The sequence below is a fragment of the Homalodisca vitripennis genome, chromosome 3 (assembly GCF_021130785.1).
Source record: "Homalodisca vitripennis isolate AUS2020 chromosome 3, UT_GWSS_2.1, whole genome shotgun sequence".
Taxonomy (NCBI): domain Eukaryota; kingdom Metazoa; phylum Arthropoda; class Insecta; order Hemiptera; family Cicadellidae; genus Homalodisca; species Homalodisca vitripennis.
In genome coordinates this window covers 31681111-31698703 of record NC_060209.1, presented here as the reverse complement: position 1 = coordinate 31698703, position 17593 = coordinate 31681111, and the positions used below count along the sequence as shown (strand labels likewise).

The following is a 17593-nucleotide window of genomic DNA, read 5'->3' as shown; positions in this document are numbered from 1 at the left end:
TGTAACATTGACTCTAAGGTTCAAGGGTAGTAATGACTGTTGGAGTTGGTGGGGTTTGTTCCCTAAGTATCAAAGGATCTTGCTAGCTTCAACATAAGGGTGTGTCACCCCCTGCCTGGTTTGACTGGAGAGGCTGGTTCAGAGCTGGCTTTCGAGAGGACATGACTTGAGATTAGTGCCCTAAATTCTTCCTCATGGATCTCGATAGGAAGTGGCCCCCTACCCCCAACCTTATCCATCCAGAATATCCTGTCACTTCTGAAGCAGCGCAACGGTCCTTACAGGTCTAAGTGCAATTACTTATAAGCTTCTTGTCGTAAGAGATCAAACAAAAATTAATTCCATAACCAATCTTGATGAATGTGTAATAAACGATATTATTGATTGACTGTATTTCAGTCTGGTCTTGGCATTTCACAGTAAAACAGTTTAAAATATTGATGGTTGTGTATTTTCAACATAGTAATTAATTTAGTTTATACTATTAAACAAACAATACCACCAACCTTAAAATAATGTATAGTATAAAGATGTTTTCAATTGTTCTTTTCTTATTTTTATTTTATATTCCATAGCATGATATACTTTATATTCTTCTTAACTATATTCAATTTATCGCAATATGAGGAATTGTACCAACAAGAATTTTTAACATAACAAACTGACTATGGCAACATATTTTTTCAGCCAACATTTCCAGAAAGTCATCTCATCTTCTGATTACAAAGAATGCAAACTTAAAACTCATGCTAAAGTTATAAACTGAGACCATTGGACAAATATGCTAATGTTGCACTATGATCAGTCAATGGAAGTACAACAATTGTTCATTAGTTAGTTTTATAAAAAGTACATACAGTACTTCCAATTCCAGACTTTAATACTTTTATCTTCTCAGTAAATCTGACTGACTGAGTAACTTTTAGACTGGCATTTTTTAAACAGTACAATTTTTAAAATTTGTTAAATTCCATGAAATGTTAAAGCTCTTTGGTACTTAATGTTTCAAAACTAAACCTTATAATTTAGTAATCTTTTTTTCCAATAAAAATAATAATTATATTGTTTCAAATAATGTTTATGTATTTTTTTAATCATAATATTGACTATTGACTGAAAATTATTTATTTCTTTGTATAAAACAATAGAATAAGTTATGAATGAAATATAAATTTAAATATAAATATAAAAAATGGGATGAAATGTATTAATTTGTGTGTATTTGTTAACCTAAAAGAACAAATTATAACTTTGTAACATAATTTTATAATTTATTAAACCATAACATTTAAAACTTAACATGTGGCTATCAACTAAACTGACTAACAAGGAAAGTAACAAAGATAAATGTTGTGAAATTAACAAAACATTAATCCTATGATAATATTTGAACATTCTATTTTAATTTGGTTCTCAATATAAAGTACTTTTGCATAGTACTTTTAGAGTTTACCCAACATTTTAAGGAGCAACATACATGTCAGTAAATTGAATGAAAAATATCACTATTTCTGCTACATTCACCTACTAGTCTGCTATGTATGAGTACTCAAAATTATTAAAGGTTTTGATCTTTGTTGGTTTTTGCATGTGTTGGATTTTCATAGGTCGTTATTTAAGTGGGCCTGTTCTGATAAAGTTTCTTTGTAAAGTATTTTTCTTTTCTTTTCTTACAAAAAAATGTATCGGCTATAAGAAGATATGCATTATGCATGCTAAGCATTATTAACTTTGTATGATTGGAAATGTGTAAATATTTTTTTTCTCTTTAGTAAAGGAAGTATCCAATCCTGAAAGAAAGATGTACTTATGTAAAGGTTAAAAATTTTAATTTTAAGTTTTAACCCTACGACCAAGTAGATTATACATTTTAACACTTTCATACCTTTAATTAGCATTTATAGTTAAAATATGCCGTTACATTAATGTCCCAAAATAGATCTATAACGGTTTGCAATGATGTGAGCCACCCTATTTTGGAACCCCTGTATGGATATCACTGCCCTATTTTGGGGATGAAGTAACTACTCATTGGTCACACAACTGTTATTTTCTAGTAGCTTCTAAATGTATCCAGCTACAGCTTAAACTTAGAACATGTGTTTATGGCCATTAATAATCACATCATTAAAATGCAGGCAATAACAATCATAGAAAGCAAATATGCTTATGTCTAAAAAGAAAATACAAATTTAACTTTTTTTCTGCTTCCTTTATTCCAAATTCCTCTCTGCTAATATGACATGATAAACACCTCTTTGTTAATCTTCTTATTATATCATCATATTTTTATTGGTTATCCAAGAAAAAATCTCAAACTTTTTGTACTTCATTGTTGAAATACTCAAAAAGTATCTTTAAAACAAGACATGTCCCATAATACTACAAGCTACAAATACTGCCGTAAAAGTATGAGGTTAACATTGTTCTTTTGGGAAAAATTCAAGGTTGTTTCACTACAGCCAGCTCTTAAGAGCTTCGAGATTTAACATTGTTATTATGGAGGTAAAATCAAGCTGGTCGGCAGTACAATCAGCTCTTAAAATTAAAACATATTTAACGACAAACTGTATTGAGGACAGTGTATTTATAATATTATTAGAAGCCTGTTTGTAACAAAATATTTGTATGTATTTGACCTTTATTGCAGAAATTACATTGTCATTTTGAAAATGATAAATTTAATTCTAGATAGGATTTTTCTCATTGGATATTTTTGGTTACTTAAATTCAGGTCAGTATTCATCTTTAATGACTTGATCCCAGTACCAGAAATGTTCATTTTAACTAGCGTATGTATGACGTATGTAAGTACAGTAGAGTCCCGCCAATCCGAACTAATTGGGACCGAACCTTGTTCGGATTGACGGGAAATTCGGACTAGGCGGATTTTTGTTAAAATAGTACCATTTATCAACTTTCAAGTGCAATTTACGTGGTTTTAAAACAAATTAAATGCATACAATAATCAAATGCAATAAACATTAGTAAGTACGTATTAAACGTAATAATAATATTACAGCTTCCTGTCTTTGTACGGTAACATCGCGTGGTCGAAACTGAGTGCCATTGTTTGTGCGTAATGAATCTAGTAGAAGCCAACCTGTCTGTGGTGGGCGGGGCGAGTTGGTCGGTGACCTTGAAACAGTGTGGCGCGCAAAACTATTAGACTGCCACTACCTCACCCCTATCCCCTCCACCACCCACCCCGGTGACGAGTGGCGAGACGACAGTTTAGTGCAATCTTCCATACGCGCAGCACGTGCTCTTACTGTGTATTCTGTAGTTTGTGGTTTGCAGTTTTGTTTGTTTCTTTGCTCTGCTCTGTGCGTATATCGATATCATTATGGCTAGTAAACACAACTCGTGTACGTTAAAAGAAAAACTCGAAGTTTTCAAAAGACTAGACAATGGTGAAAGTGCTACTCAACTTTCAATTGAATTTGGTGTCGGTTAAAGCGACGATCAGTGACTGGAAAAAAGAAGCGGGCAAAAATCGAACAATTTTGCTCTGTTACAAGTGAAAAACACTCTAGAAAAACGTCAAACTACTACTGTGTCATCGTATGACAAACTCGATGAAGCACTTTACTTGTGGTTTTCTCAAGAGAGACAAAAAAGGCATTCCCATTACCGGCCTCTTCTTATTAAAGAAAAGGCGCTTCTACTAAACATCCTTATGGGAGGCGATCCGTCATTTTCGGCTAGTTGCGGTTTTTTAGATCGGTGGAAAAAAAGGCACACGGTATCAGGCAACTGACTGTAACTGGCGAAAAGATGTCTGCAGACAGCAACGCAGCCGCAGAGTATCTTTCAGGAGTTCAAAGAAATTACATCCTCCTACTCACCCCAGCAAGTGTACAACGCTGATGAAACGGGGCTAAAATTTCAAAGCGTTGCCAACAAAGAGCCTAGCTTCAAGAGAAGAAAAGTCCGCTCCAGGATTTAAAATGGATAAGCAACGACTAACCGTATTAGCATGCAGCAACGCTTCCGCCACCAATAAGATACCTTTGATGGTTATCGGTAAATCCAAAAAACCTCGATGTTTTAAAAAACATGAATATGAACGCTCTGCCGGTTTACTATAAAAACCAAAAGAAAGCTTGGATGGATCGTGCTTTGTTTCAAGAATGGTTTGAGAAGAAACAATTTGTGCCCAACGTGAGAGCCTACAATGAAGAAAATGGACTGCCTGATAGAGCGTTGTTACTCATAGATAACGCTCCGTCCCATCCGGATGACTTAGAGCTGGTTATTGGTGATATAAAAGCCATTTTTCTACCACCGAAACGTTACTTCGATCATACAACCAATGGACCAAGGGAGTTCTACAAAGCGTTGAAGCAAAATTATCGGAAAAAAGCTGCTCCGAAGGCCTGCTTGAGGAAAAATGAAGACCTCACAATTCTCCAAAAGCTTAAGAAAATCACGATCAAAGATGTAATTTTCTGGGTGGCAGAGGCTTGGGAGAACACAAGCGTAGGAGCTCTGCAGAAATCTTGGAAAAATCTTTGGCCTGATCTGCAGTTTGTTGAAGAGGTTGTTCCACCGGTAAATGAATGCGAACTTCTTCCTCTTGTAAAAAAAATACCGGGATGCGAAAATGTAGAGAAGGAGTGTGTTGATGAGTGGACGGCTGTAGATGACAAAGGCTTCGAGGAGTACACAGACGAAAGACATCGTGGCACAGGTGCAAGGAGTCCCAGCTGATGACTCATGTAGCAGTGAGGATGAGGGAGACGCCCAAACTACCGATATTGTTCCACACAGCGCAGCTGCAAGTGCCTTTGACCTCGCTCTACGCTACGTCGAGCAACATGCCGCTGCTACTCCCAATGACGTAATGTTCTTTCGGCGTTGGCGAAACATTGCATCGTCCAGTCGTTTTAGTGTGTTGCGTCAAAAGAAGATCACTGACTTTAGGTCTTAAAGAAAGTGTTGGGTTTTGCAGTGTTTTGTTTTACGTTTTTATCCCTTATTGTGTCCAAGTTAAAGTACAAATTATTTGCTAAGCCTTTGCGTAGGGGTTTGTACATTATAAATACAGTACAGTACAGTACTATGTTTCATTTATTAACAGTATAAATTCCGTACAATGTATGTATCATCTAAAACGTTTCAAATGTAATTTCAGTTTCTATATGTCAGTAAGTAAATGCTTTGAGAAATAAAACTTACGTTTTACTATAATAACTGGTTTTAATTTATTTTCCTGCCTTTTTAGCAATTTTATATTTTCTCCTAGCCGTGTTCGGATTAGGCGGATTTTCGGATTGGCGGGGTTCGGATCGGCGGGACTCTACTGTAGATTAAAAAATCTGTTATTATTAATCAAATTTTTGAATACAACTAAACATTGCGGGGAAAACTTGTATTTTTTGAGTGTGTAATATTTCCTTTTTTTCTGTTACTTTTTATAGTCTGAAATTTAAAAATATGTTATTTTAAATGATTAAAAAGTGTTTTTGTTTTAAGATCAATATGTTACTTAGAATGTTAAGATTTCAAATAGAACCAAAGCTTAATTATTGAAGTAATCTTTTACTTACAGTACATTATAAGAGTTTGGAAGGAAAATATGGATGATACGAGTTCTTGATGCCTCATAGCTTAATTAATTTCTAGATAAATGCTTTTAAATGATGGATGAAACAGGACAGAATGCTGTGATTGAAGTTATATCTAATACTATATGTAAGGTACTGTTAATGATAAGTATCACATCTGGTGCTAATAAGAGTTTCTTTCAAATTCCTACAATCCAAAAAAGGCGAAATACATTTTTAAGAATATCCCCTTCAAAATGTTGTAGAAGGCACATAATATTTCAACCATTTTATTATAACTTTTTATGTGATTTTACCCAACTTTAAACAGATTTTTGTATTAACATTTTTGTATTAACATTTTTTTTGTTATACAAATATCTCATTCTGCATTGTACATATACTTCGCATATTTTATTAAAATTGATCTGTGATATTTCTTTTTCAGTTTCTTTGTAAAAGTTTATTTTCTCTTTTTATATAAAAAATTATTATTAAAAGAATGTTGTGTATATGGACTTATTGATAAACACTCTGTAGCAGTGGTTTTCTCCTCAATTCAACCGGTTTGAAAGAATGCTGGTATACAGAAGCTAGTCTCCAGTGCTCCGGATAGTCCTGTCCCGTTGTTCCAGGCCACAGAGAGAACGGAGGAGCTAATGTTCCGATTGAATAGCTCTTTTTGGCAAAAGGTGCTTTCATTTTTGGTATCTGAAGTTGTTTGGCAGTATGAGGTCTAGACGAAGTACTAGAAACATCTTGACTCCCGTTTAAATTATCGTTACCACTGCCATTTGGCTTTCCAGCCTTGAATGCCATTTTGTAATCCGATTTAGGTCTCTTTGCCTCTTGAAGAGACCCCGGAGGTGATGTTTTCAAATCACATGCCATACATGGCCGAGAGTTCAGTAACCTATTCTTTCCGTTTTTACCATTTGTATGAACACCAGCTGTTGTGAGATTTGGTGAGCTTTGATAGTGTTTTTCTTTTGATAATTTTTGTGAATCTAATTCAGACGACTTAATTGAGTGTTGGCCACTTAGACTTTTTCTTCGGGAATCATGTGAGGCTGCAGAACTTTTTCTGCTTTCTCCTGGAAGAATGTTGGGACTGCTGTTCTCCTTAGCGTTATTGTTTATAATATCCATTACCGCAGAAGGGTTAGACCTTTCTTGGAGTTTTTTCAAACGCTCCTGTAAATGCTTTGCTTTTGTGTCATCCGACCAAGCAGTTTTAGGTCTGGATCTTGCCCTATCAGCACTTTCTCTCGATATCGACTTTATAGTATCAGCGGAAAGCCTCTTCTCCATTTTCTTCTGTTCCAGAGAGGGACGAGGTGACGGTCTAGCATCTTCTGGAGGGATAGGAGAAGGTTGATGTACCATTGCAAATACAGCCGGGGCAGCACTTCCATTGCTTCCGTCAATGTGAGGGGATCGTTTCGGTTCATCTGATGGATTGACAGGCTTGAAGTCCCAGCAGAGTGCGAGCTCTATCTCTGACATGTGCTCTTTACGTTTAGGTTGTGATGTCTTGGGCCGAACTTCATCGTGGGACTCTCGTCGTTGCAGGGCTCCAGCAGTTTTTGGTCGATAGACCTTCAGTTTGCTGCACTGAGTTGGAGCGGGGGCTCCGTAACCTTTGACCCCAACAGCTAGGGCTCTGGGCTCCACATTTAGTCCCATTCCTGGGTGTTTGGCTTGCTTCAGCTGCATTGACCTGAAATCACATAATTATTATTTTCTTCCACTTAAAAAAAAAAATGTTTGCTCAAACCAATAAATTGTTTACACTTAGTTTTAACAAAATATTAATTACTTTTTCAATTTGAAGCTTATTATCGTCTCCTATTCATTGTGGTGAAATAATGATTTCTTCAAAAGTCTTTAAACTATATTCTAATGTGTAAAAACTTCAAACAGGTATCACACTTTACAGTACCTGTACAAAGCATCCTCAATGGTGTCAGGCAACGGTTGATGTTTCTGGTTGTCTAATGCCAAGTTCTTGGCGACCTGAGCGCTACAATACACGCTGGCCAGCGGGGGGCCCTGAGGAGGGTAGTCTAAGTCCACACCAGAGTCTGGTGGAGACGGATCCCGTTTGAACCCATTGCGCTTCTCTTCTAACAATGGAGACTGGACAGTCTTTGTGTACTCGTTAATATCGTCCTGCACATTCTGTGATGTATTGACAACCTGTGAATTCACATCAATATTTTAGTTTGAGCTGTATTAGTAGTGATGTTTGTGTACATATCAACACATACTTTGAAATTTTTACTGTAAAATTTGAGTTGATAGATGTATTTGAAATTTGTAAAATGGGACTCTCTCATACATAACAAAATATTGAAGTGCTGTTTTTCTTCAAACAAAAATGTTACATTTCTGGATTACCACTTGTAGAGTTCAGTGGCATTTTAAACATTAATATGGGCTCAGTGTTAAATATGTGATGAGTCAGTTTGATGGTATCTTTTATTTATTAAAATGGTACAACTCTGCCCCTATTTGAAAAAAATAAAACTGGTAAAAAATACATGAGTTTTATTACAGTTATATTTCAATGAAGATCGATTTACAAAAGTGCTTGTTCCACTTGGGCTTGAAGCTGAGTCTGTCACTTGCCAAGCTAGCATGTCACCTTACTACACTACAGAGCCTACAGTGTCAGCTATAAAGCTAGAAATACATACTATAATTAGTTTATTACCTAGTCCACCATTAATGTTTTGACTCACCTGTGGAGCCCGATCGTAAGCCAGTGTACGAGAGTAATCATTTTCATCGTGTTTGTCGTACAGTTGCCGGTCGTTGATGGGTAGAGGACTCAATTTACGTGGACTCTCTCTGTACTCAATCTGTTTCAAGTTGTGTTCAACTGGCTCCTTGTGAACCTGTTCATCACAATTAAGTGATAAATTCAAATTCAAGTGAGGGATAACAAGTTATGCATTGAACGTTAGGAAGAGTTTTTAAGATACATGCATTGCTATTGCATTTTGGTTTTTCAATGTATTTTTTAACTTCAATGTGAATTTTTGAGTATATATATATCTAAATATATATACAGTAAATACATAAATATTCTGTTGACACCAATTTCAAAGTTGTATCTCAACAGGAAGTCATGGGCAAACAGTTTTTTTTGCCAATGGTGTCAAGACGGAGTAAGCACTAATGATGAGAGTTGAAGCACAAACCGTTCACACACACAAATTTCAAAGTTTATCTCAACAGGAAATAGTGAACGGGCTAACTTCTGTGAATCGGACTTTATTGATGAGCTAGCTCAGATTGCCGATGGTGTTGATTAAAATTTTTATAATGATAATAAAGAGACTTTTTATAAAAACATTTTGATGAAATTTGCTATCAAAACTATTTTACTATCTTAAAATGGCAGATCAAAACATTGGGATTTTTAAACTGCACTTTTTAAAATTTAAAAATAAAATAGTGTAACCAGAAAAGTTTTAATCTCCAATCAACATCCCACATGTATGAACTTAGCATAATGTACCTACTTCCAAATAAATAAATACAGTCTAATTTGGATAATTTTAACAATTAAAATTCTAAATTTTGGATACTTAAAACCTTTCTTCCGGTTCATTGACATTCTTAAATACATAATACAGTCTTGCATAATTTGATTTCTTGGACAATTAAAAATTTAATTGATCTCTTGACTGAATAAATGTCCAAAGTTCCACTGTATTTAAAAAAGAAGTTGGTATCACTAAAAATAGTAAATATTATTAAATAGAAGGGTACATCATGTGGATGCCTCATATGAAACATATTTGAAAAATAAATTATTTAAATGTAAACTATGTAATCATTTTTGAGTTAGAACTAAAATGTAGTTTTAAATACTAAAAATTAAAATTTATTATTATTGCTGTAGATTATAATAAATACATTTTTAAACATAAATCTATGCTACAACATACAACGTATGTGGCCTCAAAAATTTTGGAAGAAGAAACATCTTAGTATAATTATTTTCAATTAATGTTTGATAAATAATTTGGGACTTGGGATTGGCTGTAGAGAACAATTTTCAGTTTTCTCCCAAAAGGACAATGTAAACCCCATTACAGTAAAACTTTTACACTTTTAATTTTGGTTATACAATTATGGTAGGAGATTAATTTTAAAGATTTCATTAAAGTGTGTTGAAACACTTGAGTATTTCTTGTAACAAAATTTATGCTTATTGAGTATTGATTATGAAGTAAAAATCATGTAATATTATTTCTGAATAGGAAATAGCATTTAGAAAACCCAAGATAGCGTTTACACACGCAATGACCATATTTTTTAAAATTATTCATTTCTCATAATCTTATGACCAAAAATAAGGATGGAATAGATTTTAAGTTCTAATGCAGCTAAAATTATGATTGCCACAATAGTATAAACGGCTCAAGTAAAACTCAATTTAGGCGTTCTTTTCATTTCAGTAGATAGTAAAATGCTTTTTTGGTTATGCTCATAAAGAATAAATTTGTTATTTGTTCATAAAGAAGCAAAATGAAAAATTACTACTGTTTTGTTGCTCTCTTCTAATAATAGATAGAGAAAAAGAGACAGCGCAAAAACAATAAAATTTCTGTAATCTTGCTTATTAAAAATTTTAATAAATACAATCTAACATATTAAACTTTCATTTACTTTACAACTGTATTCAATATAAAGAATTTTGTTTATTTAGAAACATATTGGTTCATTTAAAATTGCAGATATAACAGTTGTAACAATGTGATAATTTGTTATAATTCAAAATGACCCAAAGTAAGGATGAAAATCTTCAAATTCCAAGGTATATTGGAGGATGCAAGTCATCAAGTTCTTTATTTGAATTTCCAAAACTTGGTGCACTCTGAAAAATAATAAAATAAATTAAAATTGCATTATATACAAATTTTCATAAATTAAAAAAGATATTCATAGTATTGATAACATATCATCCACATACAACAAAAGCGGAGTGGTTCAGAGTCTAAAAAAAATCAAGAGTTCAAAAAATATACTAAAATGCTTTGCAATAAGAATACAAAAAGCAAACAAATAATTACCAATAGTGATACAGAACACTATCTAGAATGTAATTATGATTAAAAAAAGTATATATCCATATAATATAACGGACATAAATGATTACGGAGAACAATTTTCAAACCTGTGTATTGAGCATTAAATTTTCAATATCATCAACCATAAACAACCATCTTACTGGTTTTATATGGTGGTAAAAAAGTGGTGATATTAAAATAAAATCATATAAAAATTACTGGTTTTATATTCAAAGATTTCAATTATTGCAGCTAAAGCGAAGGAAAAGGTAAGATGACAGAGTTTGTGGGTAAGAAATGAACATGTCATTGACACACATCTTTAATATAAAATATAACATGATTTGTTTAAGGGTGTTCATTCTACGCCAACAGCATTTCGATTGACCATACCAAACGTTTTTGCACGAAAACGGTCCAAACCCACTTACAAATATTTATGTTACCGTTAAGTTATTTATGTTATGCAGCAATAGCAATTAGTCTATATGACAGCTTGTATTAACGCAGTATCTTTCAAAAACAATTATTCTATTGCAGCTATGCAATGACAAATAGTGTTCTACAGTCAAGTATTTGAAACAATATTGTGCCTTATTTACATATTGCGTGCTCACAGTGGTACTGGTTGAAGATTTCATTTGCATATAGCATTTACGGATGTAGATCTAGAAGCAGTAAACTTTGAAAGGAAACATCATGTTCCACTTTTAAGAAATTATTTGTCACTATGCCAGATTATACGAGACACCACTCATGTAGTTGTACAATCACTGTTTTGTTTGATATATAATGTTAAAGAATATGTGCTATCCTTCAATTCTAGATCTGATGTAAATTTTGTAACAAAGTCTTTTTTATATAAATGTTACTTGGGTTTTATTTAGTAGTTAGTGAAATTCTTGAAGTAAAATTGGAGCTTTCAGTAAAAATGATAAAGTTTGTTATAAGCAAATGGAGTTTGCTTCTGATGAGTATTAGAAAATCCATAGTATATATACAGTAGTAAGAGTATAAGATTACAGAAGTAAACGAAAAGGGATGAAAATAAGACTCTACATACTTTAGGCCTTGCCGGAGGAAGTTTAGTTGGTTCTATGATCGGCACATGAGCAGATCGCTTCTCCCATGACGTCAAAGCTCCAGTCGGCCTGGTCAGCTCCGAGGCTGCAACAGTACACATTCACTATTTGTCACTACCATTCTCTTCAGCCATATCTTACCTTTTCAGGGAACAAAGCCTAATGATGATCATGTCCAAGCTTACTAGTAATATGACCTCTTTCATATATTTGTATGGTATTGCATTTTTATCAAACTTGCTGTACAAAAACGATAAGAAATTGTTAAAAACAGTTTTTATCATTACACATTAAAAAATATTGAAACTTTTGTGAACTGTTTCCTTCTTCTTGTAAAAATTTAGCACACAGTTACATACAAAATAGTCTAAGAGCCAGTGAAAAGCTACCTGTATGTATTTCACCAGACATGAGAATTTGTACAGTGAGGCCCCTATACACATGCAAAACATGAAGGCTCCCATACATGAGGTGGGAAGTCACTAAGCACTAAGCTCAAAGTGGTGGACAGGGGGAAGGGGGGCTCGCTCAGGTAAGTCAGGTGTTGATTTTTGGCGAATTTTAAATGCATTTGACCACATCTGCTGTTTTGATATTTGAAAATATATTACTGTATTATTATTAACTGAAAACAACAATGGCAGACCATTATAGGGCATTTAGTATAGTGGCAGAAGTTTTGAAAGTGCTGAAAAAATTAAATTTTGAAATTAACTGACCAGATCTGCCATTGATATATTTGATTTATTAGGGCCTTAAAAACTTATATTCACACAGCAGACGGCTTCATTGCATACACACGTCTGCAGACAACAAAATCTTAATTACTATCTGGTGAGATGTATGCATAGACTGTCTATGGCTATCTTTCTTTTTTCCTCCATGGATTACTATTGTACTCATTCTAGCCTGTAGTATTTATGAGATGATGAAGTAGGCCTATAGTGACAGAAGTGAGAAATAAGATTAAATTAAAAGCTATTTCCACATCTTTAAAAAATAAATTATCACATTTCATAGATAAAATTTGGGTAATACTTGGGGATAATAGGATTCCATATTTGCAATGATGTTTTTCTCACCAAGATAAAATCTGTGTGATGAAAGACAGATATTTTTATATCTAATAAAAGTCAACTTGACATATGGTGTTCCACATAGTTAAATTTTCAGTCCACTGCTGTTTCTAATTTAGTCAATGGTGTTGGATTTTATTACTCTGTTTTAAAATGTACTTCTCTGCATTACAATGAAAGATAGACATTCAGTGAGTAAAAAAGTTGTAACTACCTAATATCTCAACCAAATGATTTTGCAAGAAAACACATATCTTCCTCCAAATATTTTTATTAGGTGCTGCTTACATTGTAAAGCAATCAATGCCTTATTCAACCTAAAAACCAAAGCCAAAGGGGTTAGCTAATATACTCAGTTCTTATCAGAATGATAATCTCTCATTTAATATATTTTGAGGTTATACCTATTTTTTTAAGGTCTTATGGCCTTTGCCACTTTATTTGGATTATTATCTTAGTAATATATTGTTTTATTTGCTATAAAAACAACAGTTTGGTAAAGAAATCTTGAATTGTATTAATCTTCATATGTTCCCAAACTTCAAGATTAAAGGTTGTTGGAACAATTGAAAAAAATAGTAATTGTAATTACTTTTGAACACTTGGGGAACATTAAAATGCATATAAAGAGCTAAGGTTGGTAATAGTATCAATTTAAGAACCAGGTGTAGTGAAACTATTTTGAGTTTTATCCTGTAAGAACAATTTAAATATATTATACACCCTTATTTTTAGTTGCAGAATGTTGGGATATTTCATTTTAAAGAAATGATTAATACACATTAGTAAGCTTTTGAGTTTTACTTGTGAGTTGAATACTTCTTGCATAGTAAAGCAATGAACTAGAAACAGTTTTAAATAATAAAAAGCTAACTTTAAAACAACTTTTCTGAATAACTATTAAAGTATTGAAAATCTAAAATTTATATTAATCATACCTTTAAAATGAGACTATACTTCCATACTTCTATGATTGAAAATATGGCCACAAAAATGTTTGAGGTTTTAACATTGTTCTTATGGACTGAATTTTAGATAACCATTGTACAGCCAACTCATAAAACTTTGACTTTTGACTGATTTTACTGTCATTTTGTTTTCATTGTGTCTGTTAGTGATAGCAATTCTATTTTGAGGTTGTTTCAAATCTTGCCCTTAATTTTTATCTTATACATGTTTAAGGCTAAGAATTAGTGTAACAATACTCACGGTATACCATAATTAAATTTTAATTGTGTAACATGGAAATAAAGTTTTTGAGACAACTTTTAATGTTTTGAAAATCCCATAAATTTGCCCCTATCTCCAAATTTTATTTTTTAATTTGCAATTGTTAAAAACTAGTAACAAAGAAACGTATTATAATGGTACTGTTTATGTTCTTTTATGTTTTATACGGTTCTGAACTCAAATGAAAAATCTTTAAGATTTATTTGAGTAATAAAAGGTTTTTTATTACTCAAAAAAAGTAATATAAAAACTTTACAAAAAACTCATTCCTTTCTAGGAAGTAGCAAAAATGATCTGTGTGCTCTCTAAATAAATAGTTTTGTAAAATTCAGCAATGATACTTGAACAAATGTATAATAATCGGGATTACTATTTTTTAGAACAGAGTCCACTATTACCAAATTTAACTAACCCAAGGAAGTACTCTTTTAAGAGAACTGATATTTCATAAATTTGATCATACTATTGAATTTAATATTACAAGTTAATGAATTTAATGTGGAATATTATTTACCAATGTGCGATGCGGTATTTTCCAGCTGTACATGATGGGCTTCGATTGATATAACATTTGCTAAAAAAAATTGAACTCGTGGATTTCTTACACCCTTTATAGTTTTAATGCATTAAATTAAATCCCATTTAATTAGTCCATTATTTGTTTGTGAAAGTTTTAATCGAGTGTTTTCTTATGCCTGCAATTTTGGGCTTTTGCGCTATGAACTCATTTTTTCACGATTTATTTTGACTTTTAGATGATCCGCTCTCATTATTGGTCATTGGTATTATTTCAATGTAAATTCCCATTCAAACGTCATCATTTAAGTAATTTGTTTTAGTACTCTTTGACATACATATAGCTTGAGAGTTAAGGTCAAATTTAGGCCTCAAGGTAGCATAGCCCCAATCTCAAGGATCGAGGTAGAAATAATTCAACCAAGGCTTATTCAAACGACGTAACTCGTTTGGTGTACCTTCCAACGAGACCAGGGATGTTTGTTCTGTTACGTACCATACTTCCTGGAAATCTTGTTGGGCAGTTGCCAGGTGCCTCTGAAGGATCCCCAAGGGTTCTGCGGAGGACGCTGCACGCCGGGCAGGAGGTGACCGCGATCGTTGGCGATGATCTTGGTAGTTGTCTTGCGGGCCCTGGGGCGCTGCGGCAACCACTTGGGCACCTCCCAGTTGCCCAGACGTGTCGGCCGGAACTCTCTCTCTAGCTTCAACACAAAATAGGGATCCGTTAGAGAGTGGGGAAAGTAAAAAAAGGTTACGATAAATACAAACTGTTTCTGTGTCATCTTAGCATTGTGTGTGACTGATAATGAGGTATTGTAGTAAATGTCAAAAAAGACTCAATATACAGGGTAAATACAAATACTGAAGACCCAATTTTTTTTGTAACGGCTCACACAAGATATACTGAGTTCTGCGCACCTTTATAATGAGAATTCACTGAGTGAACAATTTTAGCTGCTCCAAAATTTTATTGATGCCTAGGTGTAATTAGTTAAATTCTGACACCTCAAACGTAACTTAGGTTACCTGACCCTAAATAAGCGGCAGTTCATCTGATTACTGTTGTACCCCATCTGCTAAGTTCATATGCTGCCTTAGAGGACCTTGGTTTTGATTCGCCTAACAGCCGAGATAGTTTGTCCCACCCTTTGTGACGACCAGGCCACGTTCCCTGACCCACTTTCAAAACGAGCAAACCACTCAACTTGCCACCTGAGTGTGAAATCTCCGCCGTAACCTATTGCATAGACTATGTTGGGCTTACAGCTTCTTTATTCAGTGTCAAACACATCTGCTGTGTCACAATCCATCTAACGACAGATAAAGGCACAACTACGATGTCGAATAAAACTTCATATCGTTTATTGCGGTCACTATGGGAACGGTGGCAATCTATACCACGTGATTAGGAGTTTGTCACATTGCTACCGGCATGGCATAAGGCACCAAACACTTTTCATACTGTTCAACTTGTTGTGTTGGGAGACAGTCGATTCGAACGTGAATGCACCGATCATAATCCGACCGTGTAGTCCACTCATGCATTTAAGTAAAAACGGACTTTCGGGGTGTGAAGTGCTGGCTCTGGCCATCCATTTTACCCTTAGATATTTCACAAACGTTACTTAAGACCTAAACTATAAAAATCTAAGGAAGAACATTACCACAAAATGTTCTAGCGCTGCTAGGATTTGAAGGAAGTGTTCATTATCCGATCAGTCTCTTTTACATCTATATTTGCCAAAAGAGAATACCAAACTTTGTAAAGTTTTAATCCACAGTCAAGTCAAAAATCATCGATCATAAATAAAAATATCAATAATTTATCAGTTTTAACAGTTTTATGTCAGACTACTAACTAAAAACATTTAATATTCATAATGCGTCGTTTCAAAGTTTCAAAATTAACTACTGCCTTATGTGATTGCTCTGGCCGAAAACAATGAAATATTATTGGCTAACTAACTAATTTGAACTCATGGTATATACATTTATATATTTCTGACAGTTCCATTTAGGTTTTTCTTGCATAATTTAAGTTTGAATTCGAGTCATAGAAATCTTAATAATCAGACAGGTAATACAAGTTTTTAAACGCCATTTGATAATAACAACGGTTTTGTTAAAAATTGACTAACTAGAATACTATTTTTTTCTGCACCCAGAAAGATTAGAAAGGATTATGGTCAGAGAGTAAAAACATGAATACAACCAACAACCAATAGCACCAGCTTACAGTAAGAAATTGTTTTAAAGTGAAAGGATTTTTACTTCTAATATTGATTCTTTATTACAGAGATGACTCTTTACTTCTCGGGCCTATGTTCAGTGGGTTGCTTTCTCCGGGTAGAAGGAGCTAGAAGACTAAAAGAGACTTTGAAAGGTTCCAGAATAATTCTGGTTAGTAATTACATATTGGCATAAAATATTTTTCTAGCTTCAACCTATAAAATCTAAAAAGCAATGAAGATGATTTAGCTAGAAGAGGCTATTCTTGTTTTTAACCTCATTCTACCCACACTCACCTATCCCACGAAGCAGAATAAGAGTGGAAGTCAGTCTTTACATAAACAGTGAGATTTGAACCAATGCCAGACATAAACCAGACCAGTCCTTTAGATCTCCACCGTGTTCTTCTGACTCTATTCAACCTTGTAAAATTGCATATTGTTCATTTTGTAACATAAAACAATGGCAATAATGCCCGAAATCCTATTATCCTTTCAAACCGTCCACCGCCAAAAAAAAAAACTAACGAAGAATTGTTGAATTAATTACGTTACTAGTACGTAGCTGTAAGACTTTTTGAAAACTATGACTCGTAACATTTTAACTGCTACAGTCATAACTAGTGATAACGCTAGTGAGTTTGAAATGTTTGAAGTTTTTCATACGTCACCCCCAAAATTATGCAACAAAGCTTATTATTAAACAAAACAAATCCGATGCAAGTCGCCCGCCCCTTGTGCTGTACATACCCTACATGTCCTCTGATCCCGTAATCCCCGGACGGTCCTATGATTTATGCCCGGGTAGCTAGCTAGTGTCGCTCG

The 17593-nt window shown here is 33.8% G+C and overlaps 2 protein-coding genes across 2 annotated transcripts in view; one reads left to right on the top strand and one right to left on the bottom strand.

Annotated features, from left to right (window-relative positions):
• Positions 1 to 4110: 4110 nt before the first annotated feature.
• Positions 4111 to 4713, top strand: LOC124358134 (jerky protein homolog-like). The gene has a single exon (XM_046810427.1). The coding sequence runs from the start codon at positions 4111 to 4113 to the stop codon at positions 4711 to 4713; it is 603 nt and encodes a 200-aa protein (XP_046666383.1).
• Positions 4714 to 6001: 1288 nt separating this feature from the next.
• Positions 6002 to 17593, bottom strand: part of LOC124358133 — a 36243-nt gene continuing 24651 nt past the window's right edge. Inside the window, exons 2-8 of the mRNA XM_046810426.1 lie at positions 15034 to 15241; positions 11697 to 11800; positions 10397 to 10440; positions 10233 to 10239; positions 8294 to 8449; positions 7492 to 7748; positions 6002 to 7269 (exon numbers count right to left, since the gene is read on the bottom strand). Coding sequence (XP_046666382.1) covers positions 6069 to 7269; positions 7492 to 7748; positions 8294 to 8449; positions 10233 to 10239; positions 10397 to 10440; positions 11697 to 11800; positions 15034 to 15241 — 1977 coding nt within the window. The 3' untranslated portion in view covers positions 6002 to 6068. The remainder of the gene's footprint in view (positions 7270 to 7491; positions 7749 to 8293; positions 8450 to 10232; positions 10240 to 10396; positions 10441 to 11696; positions 11801 to 15033; positions 15242 to 17593) is intronic.